At 34.0% G+C, this 15,006-nt stretch overlaps 2 protein-coding genes across 4 annotated transcripts in view; one reads left to right on the top strand and one right to left on the bottom strand.

Annotated features, from left to right (window-relative positions):
- LOC127699108 (2-oxoadipate dehydrogenase complex component E1-like) overlaps window positions 1-15,006 on the bottom strand; it is a 170,699-nt gene that overhangs the window by 106,342 nt on the left and 49,351 nt on the right. For all 3 annotated transcript variants that reach the window (XM_052202848.1, XM_052202847.1, XM_052202846.1), the window contains exon 17: window positions 2,103-2,259. In XM_052202848.1, the coding sequence (XP_052058808.1) occupies window positions 2,103-2,259 (157 nt within the window). The remainder of the gene's footprint in view (window positions 1-2,102; window positions 2,260-15,006) is intronic.
- Window positions 8,903-14,443, top strand: LOC127699119 (uncharacterized). The gene is made up of 2 exons (XM_052202860.1): window positions 8,903-8,952; window positions 12,270-14,443. The coding sequence occupies exon 2, from the start codon at window positions 12,287-12,289 to the stop codon at window positions 14,018-14,020; it is 1,734 nt and encodes a 577-aa protein (XP_052058820.1). The 5' UTR covers window positions 8,903-8,952; window positions 12,270-12,286; the 3' UTR covers window positions 14,021-14,443.

Raw genomic sequence — 15,006 nt, forward strand, 5'->3', positions numbered from 1 at the left:
CTTTGGTTAAATTTGTCTCAGTAGTTTCAGAGGAGAAGATTTTTGTAAAAGATTACAAAAATTTACGAAAAATTGTGAAAAATTGACCTTTCAAAGTCAATAACTCCTTATGGGGTCAATTGACAATTTGGGTCATGTTGACTTATTTGTAGATCTTACTTTGCTGAACAATTTTGCTGTTTACAGTTTATCTCTATCTATTATAATATTCTAGATAACCAAAAACTGCAAAATTTCCTTAAAATTACCAATTCAGGGGCAGAAACCCAACTACAGGTTGTCTGATGTGTTTCAAAATTTCAGGGCAGCAAGATCTTGACCTGATGAACATTTTACTCAGTTTTGCTCTAAATGCTTTAGTTTCAGAGATATAAGCCAAAAACTGCATTTTACCCCCAGGTTCTATTTTTAGCAATGGCGGCCATCTTGGTTGATGGGCGAGGTCATAGGATACATTTTTTATACTAGATACCCTAAGGATGAATTATGCCAAGTTTGGTTAAATTTGGCCCGGTAGATTCAGTGGAGAACATTTTTGTAAAAGATTACCAAAATTTACGAAAACTTGTGAAAAATTGACTTTAAAGGGCAATAACTCTTTATGGGGTCAATTGACAATTTTCGTCATGTTGACTTATTTGTAGCTCTTACTTTGCTGAACAATTTTGCTGTTTTACAGTTTATCTCTATCTATTATAATATTCAAGATAATAACCAAAAACTGCAAAATTTTCTTAAAATTACCAATTCAGGGGCTGCAACCCAACAACAGGTTGTCTGATCGATGCGTCTGAAAATTTCAGGGCAGATAGATCTTGACCTTATGAACATTTTTTACCCCCATGTCAGATTTGCACTAAATGCTTTAGTTTCAGAGATATAAGCCAAAAACTGCATTTTACCCCCATGTTCTATTTTTAGCCATGGCTGCCATCTTGGTTGATGGGCGGGGTCGTCGGATACATTTTTAAACTAGATACCCTAAGGATGATTTAGTTTGGTTTAATTTGGCCCTGTAGTTTCAGAGGAGAAGATTTTTGTAAAAGATAATGGACGACGGACAACGACAGACGCCAAGAGATGAGAAAAGCTCACTTGGCCCTTTTGGGCCAGGTAAAAGGGCCAGGTGAGCTAAAAAGTTAAAAGGCCAAATACAGTACAAAGTTGAAGAACATTGAGGACCCAAAATTCTTTAAGGTTTTCCTTAATACAGCTAAGGTAATCAAATTCCTTGGGTAAAAAATCCTTAGGGATTTCGAAAAATTCAAAGTTTTGTAAACAGTTAACATTTTAGAGTGGATCCATTTTCACCAAACAATAATTTTTATCCACCAAAAAACTAATATCTATAGTTTGTTTAACAAAGGGAGCAATGTGGTGGATCATGGGAAATTGAATTTGTGTTTTTAATGTGTCCTACCTTGAAATTTTTATATTATAAAAAATAAATTGCTTCGCCGAGCACAGCTGGATATGACCGCAGAGGTCCACCCCTGAACAGTTGGGGCAAAAATGGACACAATATTCGCGCTTGATACAGGTCTGAATTTGGATTGTAATTAAATATTTGACACATAATAGGTTTCTGACACAGAATAACTGTAGTCAAAGAACTTAGAATTGGTTATAAGATTTGAAATTATATTCAATTTTTTGCTTTTGTGCAATACACTATGCTGTTGCGAATTGACTCCCCTCCCCCCCCCCCCCCCAAAAAAAAAAATTTTTTTTTTTTTTCTTTTTAATTTCTGAAATCTGAAATGAGAATAAATTGTCCCCCCTCACAATTTCTTTTTTACCCCCCCCCCCCCCCCCCCCCCCCCTTTTCCAAAAAAAAAAAAAAAATTCTTTCCCTCAAGATATGGTCACATTTCCAATGGAGTTTGCAACCATAATTACCCATTTAAATACATTATAAAAGTCTTAAAATAGAAAATGACATACATAATCATGGCTAAAATTAATATATTAATATCGACGACGACGTGATACCAATATACGACCGCAAAATTTTTTGCGGTCATATAAAAAGTTTCTAAAAGAAAAAAACAATTTCCAACCCATAAAAGACAACAGTTAATTTTGATATACATAATACATACACTCTCCACTAGCTATATATGTATCTATCATAATCTGTGCTCCATTGAAGAAGTCTCCAAACTGTGCTTCCCATATAATTAGACTTTTAGGATCATCTATACTCATACCATACTCAAATCCTAACACAGCTTCTTCTGACAGGGAACTATTAGCTAACTGTAAATAAATAAAGTAAGATGGTTAGGGGTCATCTATACTCAAACCATACTCAAATCCTAACACAGCTTTTTCTGACAGAGAACTATTTGACAATTTGACCATTTTGACTTACTTGTAGACCTTGCTGATCTTTTTTACTTTTTAAAGTTTCTATCTAACTCCTCAAGTTTTGACAAAAACGCAACAATGGATAAAAATCAACATTCAGAGGAAATGACTTCTGTAAGGTGTTTTGTTGACATTGTGGCCATGATGACTGATTTTTAGATCTAAATGTGCTGAACAATTTTGCTTTTTTACTGTTTTTGCTCTATCTATTATAGTTTGTGTGTAAAAACTACAAAAATGAGAAAAAAAAATTATACATCAAGGGCAAATACTCCTATCAGAGGTCAACTGACGATTTTCAACCATGATGACTTATTTGTAGGTCTCATTTTGCTAAATATATCTATCTTTGTTTCTGCAAAATAATCATCAAATGGATAATAAAAAAGGTCTAAAACCACTAATTCATAGCCCCGTTGATTTCTATGTTAAATTCTGCAATTTAAAGCATTAATGGCACCTTTGTTTTAAGTTCAAATAAAGTGGTAGTCATTTCATGTCAAAACTACACCTTATCCTGACTTGTGATAAAATTCCATCAAGGTCCAAAAACTCAGATGGAAACAGATGAGTGCCCCCAAGGATTTAGGAGTTTGGATTAATTCACCTTCAATAAAGTCATGAGAAAAAAAATAATAATAACAAAAATATATGTTTACATACTGATTCACAATAATGACACTAATAGTATTTAGTATTTAAATATAAGAAGCTAATGTTAAGATTGCTTTAACAAAACTTGTTCAGTATTGACAAACATGAGAATGCTATAAAAATAGTACTCAGTATTCAAACATGAGAATGCTATAAAAAATGGTAATCAGTATTCAAAACATGAGATGCTATAGAAATGATATTCAGTATTTGAATTTTGAAAATGCTATAAAAATGATTTTCAGTATTCCAATTTTGAAAATGCTATAAAAAATTATATTCAGTATTCAATCATGAGAATGTAATAAAATATTATTCAGTATTCAAAATGTGAATGCTATATATAAAAAAAAATAATAATATTCAATATTCAAAGTTTCAAACAGGAGAATACTTTAAAAATGATATCCAACATTCAAAGTTCAAACATGAGAATTAATGCTATAAAAATGATATTCAGTGTTCAATGATGAGAATGCTAAAAAAATTTATTAACAGAGATCAATGATGAGAATCCTATAAAAATGATATTCAATATCAAAGTTTCTGAAATGAGAAAGCTACACCAGATTGATAAAAAATAGATTATGAACATCATAGGAGATGCATTCAGTATTGTAATTCAGAGTGAAGAAGAAACAGCCTGTACGACAATATGCCAATTAGGGAATGTGGAGCAAAGGTTCTCCACGAGGGATGAGACTTGGCGTCTCATTTGTAGCTGTTGTTGTGAAAGGTCTGCATGGGGGATAGCCCATGTGCTAGTAGATTAGCAAGGGTATACCAAAACTACCCAAATACTCCCACTATTGACAAAGATACAGCTATGCGTAGGAACTATTTTGTTTAAAATATGTACTTCCTTCTTGTATGTTCTTTCCGACTTGGCCTGAATTAGTGGTTCTATACCTTAACCCTTACCATGCTGAGCCCGTCATATGACGGGATGACCCAGACCACCGTTATTTGGCTCTAATGGCTCTCCATACTTTTAGAGGTCAACTTTATGATACTTATTTCGAAATGGATGCATGTTCCCTCAACCTGAGGCTATTTATTGTCATGTTTCTCATGTTTAAGTAGCATTTTGAGCTCAAATACAAACTTGGAAAATTGAAATTGGATAAAACTGGTTTTTCTGGAGGGGTGGGCTTCCCTTCTGTGTCTTACACAGGAAGTTCAGAGGCCTAAAACTTTCAAAAATAGTGTAAACCCGCAGACATAGATTTACTGATCATAATTATTTTTGAAATACGCAGAGGAACCGACTACTTCCGGTTTCAGGTCCAGTTGAAGTCCAAAATCGGAAAAATCGTGAAATTCCGTATTTTTTGTCCAAATGACCTTCTTTAGACTGGTGTTCCCAGATCAGTTTCACTCCAACCTAAGAACTGTTGGGGTTAATGTGTTTACTGGGGTTAACTGTACATGCAGACTACAGATGGATACCTATATCAGCATCCCTCGGTCTTTGGGGTCAAGTAATAGGACGAAAAATCGTCAAAAATGACGCTTTTTGCACCTGATGACCAACTTTGGGGCAAATTCCCACCCACCAACACCCACCTCGTGACCCTAACCACCCCGCCCCGTGATCCCCTCCTTAGATTTAAAGAAATCAATATGCTTCAGCAGCAGGGTAAAGCTCATTTGCATATAATTTGCATATTTTTGCAAATAAACGAAAATTATACTTTTTCTGAAAACAATTCAGCATGGTAAGTGTTAAGAGGAGTCATTTCACAATTTCAGCCATGTTGTCATATTTGTAAATCTTGTTGAGCTTAACATCTTTGTTAATTATAAATTCTCTCTGCCTATAATGGTTTCTTCAAAAAATTATCTTTCAAGGGCAACAACTCTTAAAAGCAGACAAATTGAAGATTCCCCCATGTTGACAAATGTGTACATCATATTGTGTTGAACATTTTTACTGTCGAGGGATTATCTCTATCAACAATAGTTTCCTAAAAAAAAGGCCAAAAGGGTAAAAAACTTCATTTGAAGGCAATAAGTGCTACAAGGGGTCATTTGACAATTTATGCAAAGTTGACTAATTTGAAGATCTTAATGTTAAGGTCATTTTTACTGTTCAAAATTTCTCTCTATCTGTTATAGTTTTCAAGATAATCATCACTACCTGTCATGGTTTTCAAGATAATAACCCAAAACTGTGAAATATGCATTTCGAAGATAGTGACTCCGATTTTTCTGAAAATTCTGCAGAAGATGTTGATCATTTTAACTTGTGTCAGATTTCCTGAAAAGTTTACAACGACAACGATGACTACGGAATATAAAATGAAATTTGAGATTTTAAAAATAAAATACTGACATGTTTGCTATATTTGATTATCTGAATCAATTCAAAAAGGGAACAACCAGGATGATTTAAACTTTCCCACAGGTACAATAGCACCATAATTGTTGTTCACAAAACAGTGCTTCTGTATAGCCTTCTTGCCCAATTTGTTTGTTATGATGATTTGATTGCTGGACTTCATATATTTTGAAGGGGTAATATCCACAGTTGAACTGTCTGTCAATCAGAGACAACAGTAGTTTACGGATATTCAAATCTCTAAAATCCATTCTCATAAAAATTCAAGACAACAACAACTGAGGGAATTGCATAGTCTTATCAACAGTGAAGCATCCGTCTCCTGCTATGCATTCATCACCCACCACAATCAGTCAAAATGTCACTACTGTAGATTCATTATTATTCATGGGAATGGGATACCAATTTTTGTGGGTGTAGATGAACCACAAATTTATATGTTCAACAAATTACAATTTTTCTATAGGCTTGTAACCAGTTTTTGCTAAACAACAACAACAAATTTTCCTCAATCCACTAAAATTGGTACCCCACATTATCTGGAAGGAGACACTATGTGTAAATTCACAGATCTTATGACTTTCCTGTTATCTAACGATCTAAGACCACAAAATCATGTTATAGTGAGTTGAGACGCAGACACAGTTTTGGTCACCAGTTTCATAATTGTGACCGTAAAACTTGTAAGTGTCGATTTAAGTTGTAACTAAGGGAAGCCACAATTTTTAATTCTGAAATTTATCCATTTGTGATTTCTTCAGTTATAAACAAAATTGAGAATGGAAATGGGGAATATGTCAAAGAGACAACAACACGACAAAAGAGCAGAAAACAGTCCAAGGCCACCAATGGGTCTTCAACACAGCGAGAAAATCCCACACCCGGAAGGTGGGCTTCAGCTAGCCCCTAAACAAAAATGTGTACCAGTTCAGTAAAAATGGACGTCATACTTAACTCCAAAACATATAAATGAACCAAAATTAAAAAAACATACAAGACTAACAAAGGCAAAAGGCTCCTAACTTGGGACAGGCGCAAAAATATGGCGGGGTTAAACATGTTTTGTAAGATCTCAACACTCCCCCTATACCTCTAGCCAATGTAGAATAAACGAACACACAGCAATACACACAGTCCATTCTCACCTAAAATTCTTCATTTTTTTCAAATTTGATTCAACTCTGAAAAACACAAGGCTTAAAAATGTTTAATGTTTATGTTTAACACAGGAAGCCTGACTTAATATTTTTAAACTGTTAGGAGATGCCAAAGTTTTGTTTCATGAAGTCGAGTTATTCAACTGAAATAAATAGAAAATTTGAATGCAAGTATACCAACAACACTTTCGGGATTGCTGCAGTAATTAAATGAGAACATGTTTCGGTGCACCGTCATCAGGATAAAAACAATACAGAAAATCGTGTTTAAGTACAAAATTGGGAAGGCATAAATTATGTCACAATGTAAGAATGGTGAGTATAAATAGAAAGTGAAAGTATACATGTATGGAAGTAAACTTGAACAAGAATGTTGAATAAAATGTGAATGTCATTGAAATTAAAATGTTTGTTGATATTATTCTGCAATAAATAGAATTTATATTATTTTGGATTGAATTAGAAATGACTGTTTTGTGTATTTCAATCTATGGCCTAAGTTAAATTTGGTTAAAGTATCGCAAATATCCTTTTCCTTATAGCTCTGCTTGGCATCACTAGATATACTCAACTTGAAACAGTAAAACCTATATTTTATTTAGCCAAAGCTTAGTACAAAACAGCTTTTTTCTCATATATAAGCAAATGCTCTTAGAAAAAGACTCATAATATTGACCATGTCTAAACATCGTCCTGGACATGCATGTAATATTTGCCACTGGAAGTTAAACAAACACCAGTCAATCAAGCAACATTTTTCTAAGTAACAAAAGGTTTTAAACTATATCAGACAAGCAAAAATTTCTACTACCTGTATTTATTTCCAGAATTAAAAAAAAATAAATCTTATTTCAAATGTATTCACTTGCAAAAATCAAGTTGAAAAACCATCTTTTGTACAAAATGGCATACTGCTGGTAAATCTAAAGAAGCTGTCACATGGTGCAAGCATGAGGTAAGCAAGCTACCACTAGACCACAGAGGCTGTCGGCAAATATAGAAAAATCTGGTCAACTAAATTAAGTAAGAGATCATAAAGATTCTATGAAGAAAAAGAACATTTTTAGCTGAGAAGTGAAAGAAAGATTGTTAAAGATCCAAAATCACTTTTACTTCAAATATATAACAATTACAGTATTATTGATATATTTAAAAAGTTCAAGAAACTTTCTCATAACAAGGGAGTTTTTACTCTATCTCTACAAAAATCCTAGGCACTCAATTTTTTCCAATACACGTATTATAAAAATTATTCACTGACAATCATTTAAGCAAAAATATATAAGTAAACACTATTTAGACGTTCCAAATTATAAAAAGTTTCCTCAAGTTTCTACTTATAGCTACATATAAAAGTTGCTAAAGATTGAACAATTTTCAAATGAAATCTCCCATGGTTTGTTGAATCCATAATTAGAAACTTTACTCTGGCAAAAAAAAAACCTTGTTTTGTGTAGTTCAGTTATATTTAAAACAAGAATGTGTCCATAGTACACAGATACACCACTCGCACTATCATTTTCTATATTCAGTGGACCGTGAAATTGTGGTCAAAACTCTAAGTTTCAAGTTGATTAGACTTCAACTTCATCAAAAACTACCTTGACCAAAAACTTTAACCTGAAGCGGGACAGACAGAGGGGCGGACAGACGGACGGACGAACAGACGAACAAACGGATGCACAGACCAGAAAACATAATTCCCCTACTACTATCTTAGGTGGGGTGTAATAAATGAACAATGTAATCTGAAAACAATGTAAAATAGGGTGTTTTTGCATGGGGTTTTATATGTATATTGGTCAGGTTGGAATTGTCTCTCTTTCATCTCAATTATTATGGAAATGGAAACAGGAAACAGGCTATAATTTCTTACATCCACTTAATTTGAACTTGGGTGGATAGTTGTCTCATTGGCAATCATACCACATCTCCTTATTTTTATATTAAAAATGTTTCAGTTAAAAAATGAACAGAGCAGTTTTATTACCATATCTTGTAATAAATATAAAAAAATATGGTCATAAAAAATTAAATAAATTGAACCCTTTAAATAAATTGAAGTTTAATCTTGAAAACTAAAATAAGTTGAAGGAAATCTTTGAACAGCAAAATTGACCTACAAATAAGTAAATATGAATGAAGCAAGGATTTTTAAAATCAAAAAGTAAAAATCAACTTTATATTGTTTTTTCATGCATCTGCAGTTTTAAATGAGTCCCTGTTACTTGACACTCGCATAATATCACATTAATTTAATCTTAAAAACCCTTCAAATTGAAATATAAAATATCTAAATTAGAATACATCCAACCATTCAAAAGTTTACCTTTAATTTACCTTTATCCCAGGTAAGTGTACCAGTTATTGGACATTTTACTTCCCTGTGGATATTCCTTTTCTAGAGCACCAGCAGTCAAAATATTTGGGGTAATAATGTGTTTTGAAATTAGGGGTATAAAATAATGAGACAGCAATCCAACAATATACAAACAGAAGATATCTGCAGGACAACATATGAACTTTAACCACAGAAAAGCTGTGTAAAATTATTCAAGCTTCAATATTGATCATTTTCACTTTTGTCATTCAGGAGTTAATTATGGCCCTTTATTGCTATTACAATGACAGCAATAAATGTAATAAAAACCTGGTTTGCTGCCATTTTGACAGCCTCTTGTTATTACATTTATGAGGCCATTGTTTAAGGAATTGAGGATCATAACTCCTAAAAATAAACCCCTCTGGTATCAATAATGTTAAAATTGACTGCCAAAGTGCATAAAACTGCTTGTTAAGTATTATAAATGCCAGATCAACATTTTATGGTCAAATTAATGTTGAAATCAATTTCTAAATTCAGTCAAGTTTGTATTAGGCGCATCACATTACTGTGCTGCTAACAGTGGCAGAGCCTGGATTTTTAAAAAGGATGATGCCTGGAGTGGGGTAGAGGCAACAGAAAAACTAGAGGCTCTCAAGAGCCTGTGTCGCTCACCTGATTCTACTTTGGTTTTGGAAATCATGTAAAAATAGATTAAAATCATAACAGATACCCTAATAATGAGTGAGGCCAAATTTGGTTTAATATTGGTCCTGTAATTTAATAAAAAAAACCTGGTGGCCATCTTGAACAGTAAATTGGCAACAAAGTAGCAACACTTAATCAGCACCTCATAAGAAACATTTATGCCATGTTTTGGTTTCATAGCATTCAGTGCACCTCTAGAAGAAGCATTTGTATGTATTTCCCATAGGGTCTTATGTTAAAGGAAGTCCCCCCATTGGCGGCCATCATGGATGAAGGATCAGCTTCAAAGTAACAAAACTTAGTCAGCACCTCATAAGGAACATTCATGCCATGTTTGGTTTCAATCCATTCAGTATGTGGTTCTCTAAAAGAAGACATTTGTATGTATTGTCCATAGGGTCCTTTGTTTAACATTGTCCCCATCTGGCAGCCATCATGGATGAAGGATCAGCTTCAAAGAAACAACACTTGGTCAGCACCTCAAAAGGAACATGCATGCCATGTTTGGTTTCATTCCATTCAATGGTTCTCTAAAAGAAAACATTTGTACGTATTTCTCATAGGGTCCTATGTTAAACTAAGTCCTCCACTGGCGGCCATCTTAGAATATGGATCGGCTTCATAGTAACAACACTTGGTCAGCACCTCATAAGGAACATTCATGCCATGTTTGGTTTCATTCCATTCAGTGGTTCTCTAAAAGAAGACATTTGTATGTATTTCCCATAGGGTCCTATGTTAAACTAAGTCCCCCGCTGGCGGCCATCTTGGATGATGGATCAGCTTCAAAGTAACAACACTTGGTCAGCACCTCATAAGGAACATTCTTGCCATGTTTGGTTTCATTCCATTCAGTGGTTCTCTAAAAGAAGACGTTTGTATGTATTTCCCATAGGGTCCCATGTTAAACTAAGTCCCCCGCTGGCGGCCATCTTGGATTATGGATCGGCTTCAAAGTAACAACACTCGGTCAGCACCTCATAAGTAACAACACTCGGTCAGCACCTCATAAGGAACATTCATGCCATGTTTGGTTTCATTCCATTTAGTGGTTCTCTTAAAGAAGACATTTGTATGTATTTCCCATAGGGTCCAATGTTAAACTAAGTCCCCTGCTGGCGGCTATCTTGGATTATGGATCAGCTTCATAGTAACAGCACTTGGTCAGCACCTCATAAGGAACATCCATGCTATGTTTGGTTTCATTCCATTCACTGGTTCTCTAAAAGAAGACATTTGTATGTATTTCCCATAGGGTCCCATGTTAAACTAAGTCCCCCCGCTGGTGGCCATCTTGGATTATGGATCTGATTCAAAGTAACAACACTCGGTCAGCACCTCATAAGGAACATTCATGCCATGTTTTGGTTTCATTCCATTCAGTGGTTCTCTAAAAGAAGACATTTGTATGTATTTCTCTTAGGGTCCCATGTTAAACTAAGTCCCCCGCTGGCGGCCATCTTGGATTATGGATCGGCTTCAAAGTAACAACACTGGGTCAGCACCTCATAAGAAACATTCATGCCATGTTTAGTTTCATTCCATTCAGTGGTTCTCTAAAAGAAGACATTTGTATGTATTTCCCATAGGGTCCTATGTTAAACTAAGTCCCCCGCTGGCGGCCATCTTGGATGATGGATCTGCTACAAAGTAACAACACTTGGTCAGCACCTCATAAGGAACATTCATGCCATGTTTGGTTTATTCCATTTAGTGGTTCTCTAGAAGAAGTTCAAAATGTAAAAAGTTAACGCCAACGCCGGACGACGACGGACGACGGACGCCAAGTGATGAGAAAAGCTCACTTGGCCCTTCGGGCCAGGTGAGCTAAAAAGTTGCCTAGAAAAGGAGACACAACTGGGAACAGTTAAAATATTCATAATTGGAAAAAAAAACACAAATTTTTGGCCAAAAAAGGGAGGGGGCGACAACCTTGTTCCCTTTTTCTGCCCTTCTTACTTATAAAGGTTTTCCTTAGAGTAGAGTAAATTTTTCTTGATTGAACTGAATGTTTTGGCAGATTTAAATACTGATACTTTATGTTTAGGCAAACTCTTAACAATAAAAGTATTTCAAATGGAATGACTTGTTTGATGTCATACTTGTAAACACAAGAGTGCACACACTGAAATGTCTTGCCTGTTTAGAACATTCTTGGTTTAATAGCTTCCTTGTAAGAAGCAACTCTCTATCAAGAATCATGATAGGAAAAGCGAGCCCTGGAATGTCATATCAACTTGGAGATATATACTCTATATGTAGGCTCTGCTGTAATGTTGCTACAAAGAAATGGACCATTCACAACTGGAAAGCTGAAATCATCTGATTTGTCATAAAGTTTTGATCTCAACTGACCCTCATTGTAATTGGTATCCTTTATTTCAAGTTTGATGGGATAGATGCATTCAACATAGTCACTTAACTTTGAATTATTTTAAGTGAGAGGACATTCACCTTTATATCAGAACTTGAAGTTTCATATGAATAAGGATATGTATATTCAAAGTAAACATGTATCTTTTATGAATTTTATAATCCTAAATCTGAAAATAGCCATTATAAGTCAACTACTATAAAAGTCATGCTATCTGTAATCTTACTACATGTTATTATGTATTTTCTCTCTTAATAAGTTGATTCTTGGTGATAGTGCAGTCTGCATTTATCATTTGATATCTTTCAAAAACACTTATTTTTTTTCTACTCTAAATTTCAGAAATCAAAAGAGAGAATATGGCCTCATCAGATAGGGACTTTTGCACTCTATGTTATGATGATGATGGCTCGTCCACAGAAGCTGTCACATGGTGTATAGAATGTGAGGTGTTCCTTTGTACAGACTGTGAAAAACATCACATAAAATCAAGAACATCTAAAGACCATAAAACTATCTCAACTAAAGACTATCATAAATTACCAAAATTCATGCAAGAAATAAGTAGCCAATGCAAAGACCACAAGAAACAGTTTGAACTGTATTGTTCTTTCCACGACTGTCCCTGCTGTGTCACATGCATCACCGATCATCACAAAAAATGTCAAGAAATGAAACCACTGTCAGACATCCTAATGCAAGTAAAATCATCTGCTTCAGTTCAGCTTTTTGAGAAAGATTTGAAGAATGTGAAGGAAGACTTTGAAGAGATTATAAAATACTTGAACAGCAGGATTAATACAAGCAACAGTCAGAAAACAAAAGCCTCTGAACAAATTCGATTTGTGAAGAAGTCGAAAGATGATTTCTTAAACAAATTAGAACAAGAAATTTTTGATGACCTAGAATCAAAGCAATCGCAGCTAAAATCTAAGATGACCTTCTTACTACAACAAGTGACACAGCAAGCCAATGAGATCAGCCAATTACAAAGTGAGTTTTCAAAAATGACACAATATGCAACTGAGCTACAAATGTATGTTGGTCTAAGAGAAGTTGAGAAAACTACATCCAAAGCAGCAAAATACATAGATGAATTAAAAAGTGGAGACAATTTTGAGGAAAAGAACTTAGAGGTAACCATTTCATCTTCCCTGCAATCAATTTTACAAGAGGTCAAATCGTTTGGTTACATTAATATTAATACCAGCTCTTCTACTCTTAGCATAAAGGCCGGAAGAAAAGATCAAGCACAGAACTTAGTTCCAACGGTACAAAGAATCGAAGAAATTAAACCGTCCATGTTGAGAACTCTGACAATTGCAGAAGATATGAAATCTACAAGTGTACTCGTTAGTAGGATATTACCTAATGGTAAATATCTAACTCTTAATCACTATGATAAATATAAAAGTCATGCCCTGCTGCTATTTGGTAATGATGGCATCTTTGAAAGAAAAGTACTTACATTCACAGAGAATCCATACAGTGCTTGCTATGTCAGAAATAATACTGTGGCTGTTACATTACATTTAACAAACCAGACATCACTGGTGGATGTAGAAAAGAATAAAATTATTCAAATAATCACACTTTCTCATCACTGTAATGGAGTAGCAAGTGATGGTCAAATATTGGTCATCAGCAGTAAGGAGAAAAGTACTATGGTTAATCTGAATGATATGTCTCATACAATCTTAGAAGGAGTTACAGCAAATTGTATTTCATTATTCCAAGGAAATATATATGGTACCATTTTCTCTGCAAACAAAGTCTACTGCTACAAAGAAACTGGAGAACTTCTCTGGACATTTCAACACAGGGACATTTACGGTCCAGAAGAACTTACATTAGACAAGAATGGCTTTGTTTATATAGCTTCTCACGAAAACAACAACATCGTGGTAGTGTCACCAGATGGTAAAACCTGTAAGACAATACTATCAGAGGCTGATGGAATCATTAATCCTGTACATATAGACATACACAGAGAAACAGGAATGATGATTGTGTCAAGTAAAATGAAGAAAACAAGAGTTGAGAATGATGATAGTGGTGATTATTACGAAACAGCTTTTGTTTATAAAATCTAAAATATGAATTTTTAGAGACTTGTATGCAGACAACACAACTATAATGCATACATCAGGAAAGTGTATTGCTGATATGCAATTTAAAGTACAAAATGACTTCTAGTGCGTTGACAAATAGTGTTAAGAAAATAAGATGTTCATGAATTCTGACAAAGTGCATGGTGGTAGCTAGGTTCAAGACAAAAGACTTTGTTTCCAGCAAGAAGAACTGGTTCTAAAAATTTAAAACAATGTTCTTCAAAAATCATTGAGTAAAAAACTTTAAGGTGTTAGAATTGATCCTTGTCTCTCATGGACAGGGCATATTACTGAGCTTGACTATAAGTATTGTTTTCCTCCTATTGCAGTTCATTCAAAATTCTGACCCAACTGCTATTTGTTTTATCAAATCAAACACTTCAACTGGTCAGAAATTTTAACCAACTGCAGTAGAAAACCACAGTCAAGTCATCAAAGTGCAAGGTGATAAAACAAAGCATATTTACAATCCTATATGACTTTAATTCCACTTCATTGCTGTTATGAAAATATGGCTCAAATTTCTATACATAACATAATGTTATTGTAAAGAGTCATAACAGGTGAGAGGTAGTCATTTTTGAATTGCTAAAAAATGTCCAAATTGAAGTTTAAGTGAATATTTTAAATACTTGGTGAAATATACATACTTGTAAAATGTACTTTAATATCAAATATGTTCTCTTGAAGTTTCAAAGGGAGATAAGATCAATATTTAAAAGATCAATGATTTTAGATTATCTCCCATGGAAAATTATTAACAACATATTGTAATTTCATATATATTTTACTGAATATAACATGTTTTACCTCAAAATTATGTCTGATTCATATGAATACAAAAGACTTTTTTTAAAGAAAAATAGTATGAAAGCCTTGTCTGGACATTTTTATAGCAATTCAAAAATTACTACCTCTAACCTTTAAAATGACTCTTTACAATAACAATATGTATAGAAATTTTTAGT

The sequence above is a fragment of the Mytilus californianus genome, unplaced genomic scaffold (assembly GCF_021869535.1).
Source record: "Mytilus californianus isolate M0D057914Y unplaced genomic scaffold, xbMytCali1.0.p SCAF_4, whole genome shotgun sequence".
NCBI classification, from domain to species: Eukaryota; Metazoa; Mollusca; class Bivalvia; order Mytilida; family Mytilidae; genus Mytilus; species Mytilus californianus.

Bases quoted from the DNA above. Each gene is read 5' to 3' on its own strand.
- LOC127699119 (XM_052202860.1), top strand. From the start codon at position 12,287: ATGGCCTCATCAGATAGGGACTTTTGCACTCTATGTTATGATGATGAT.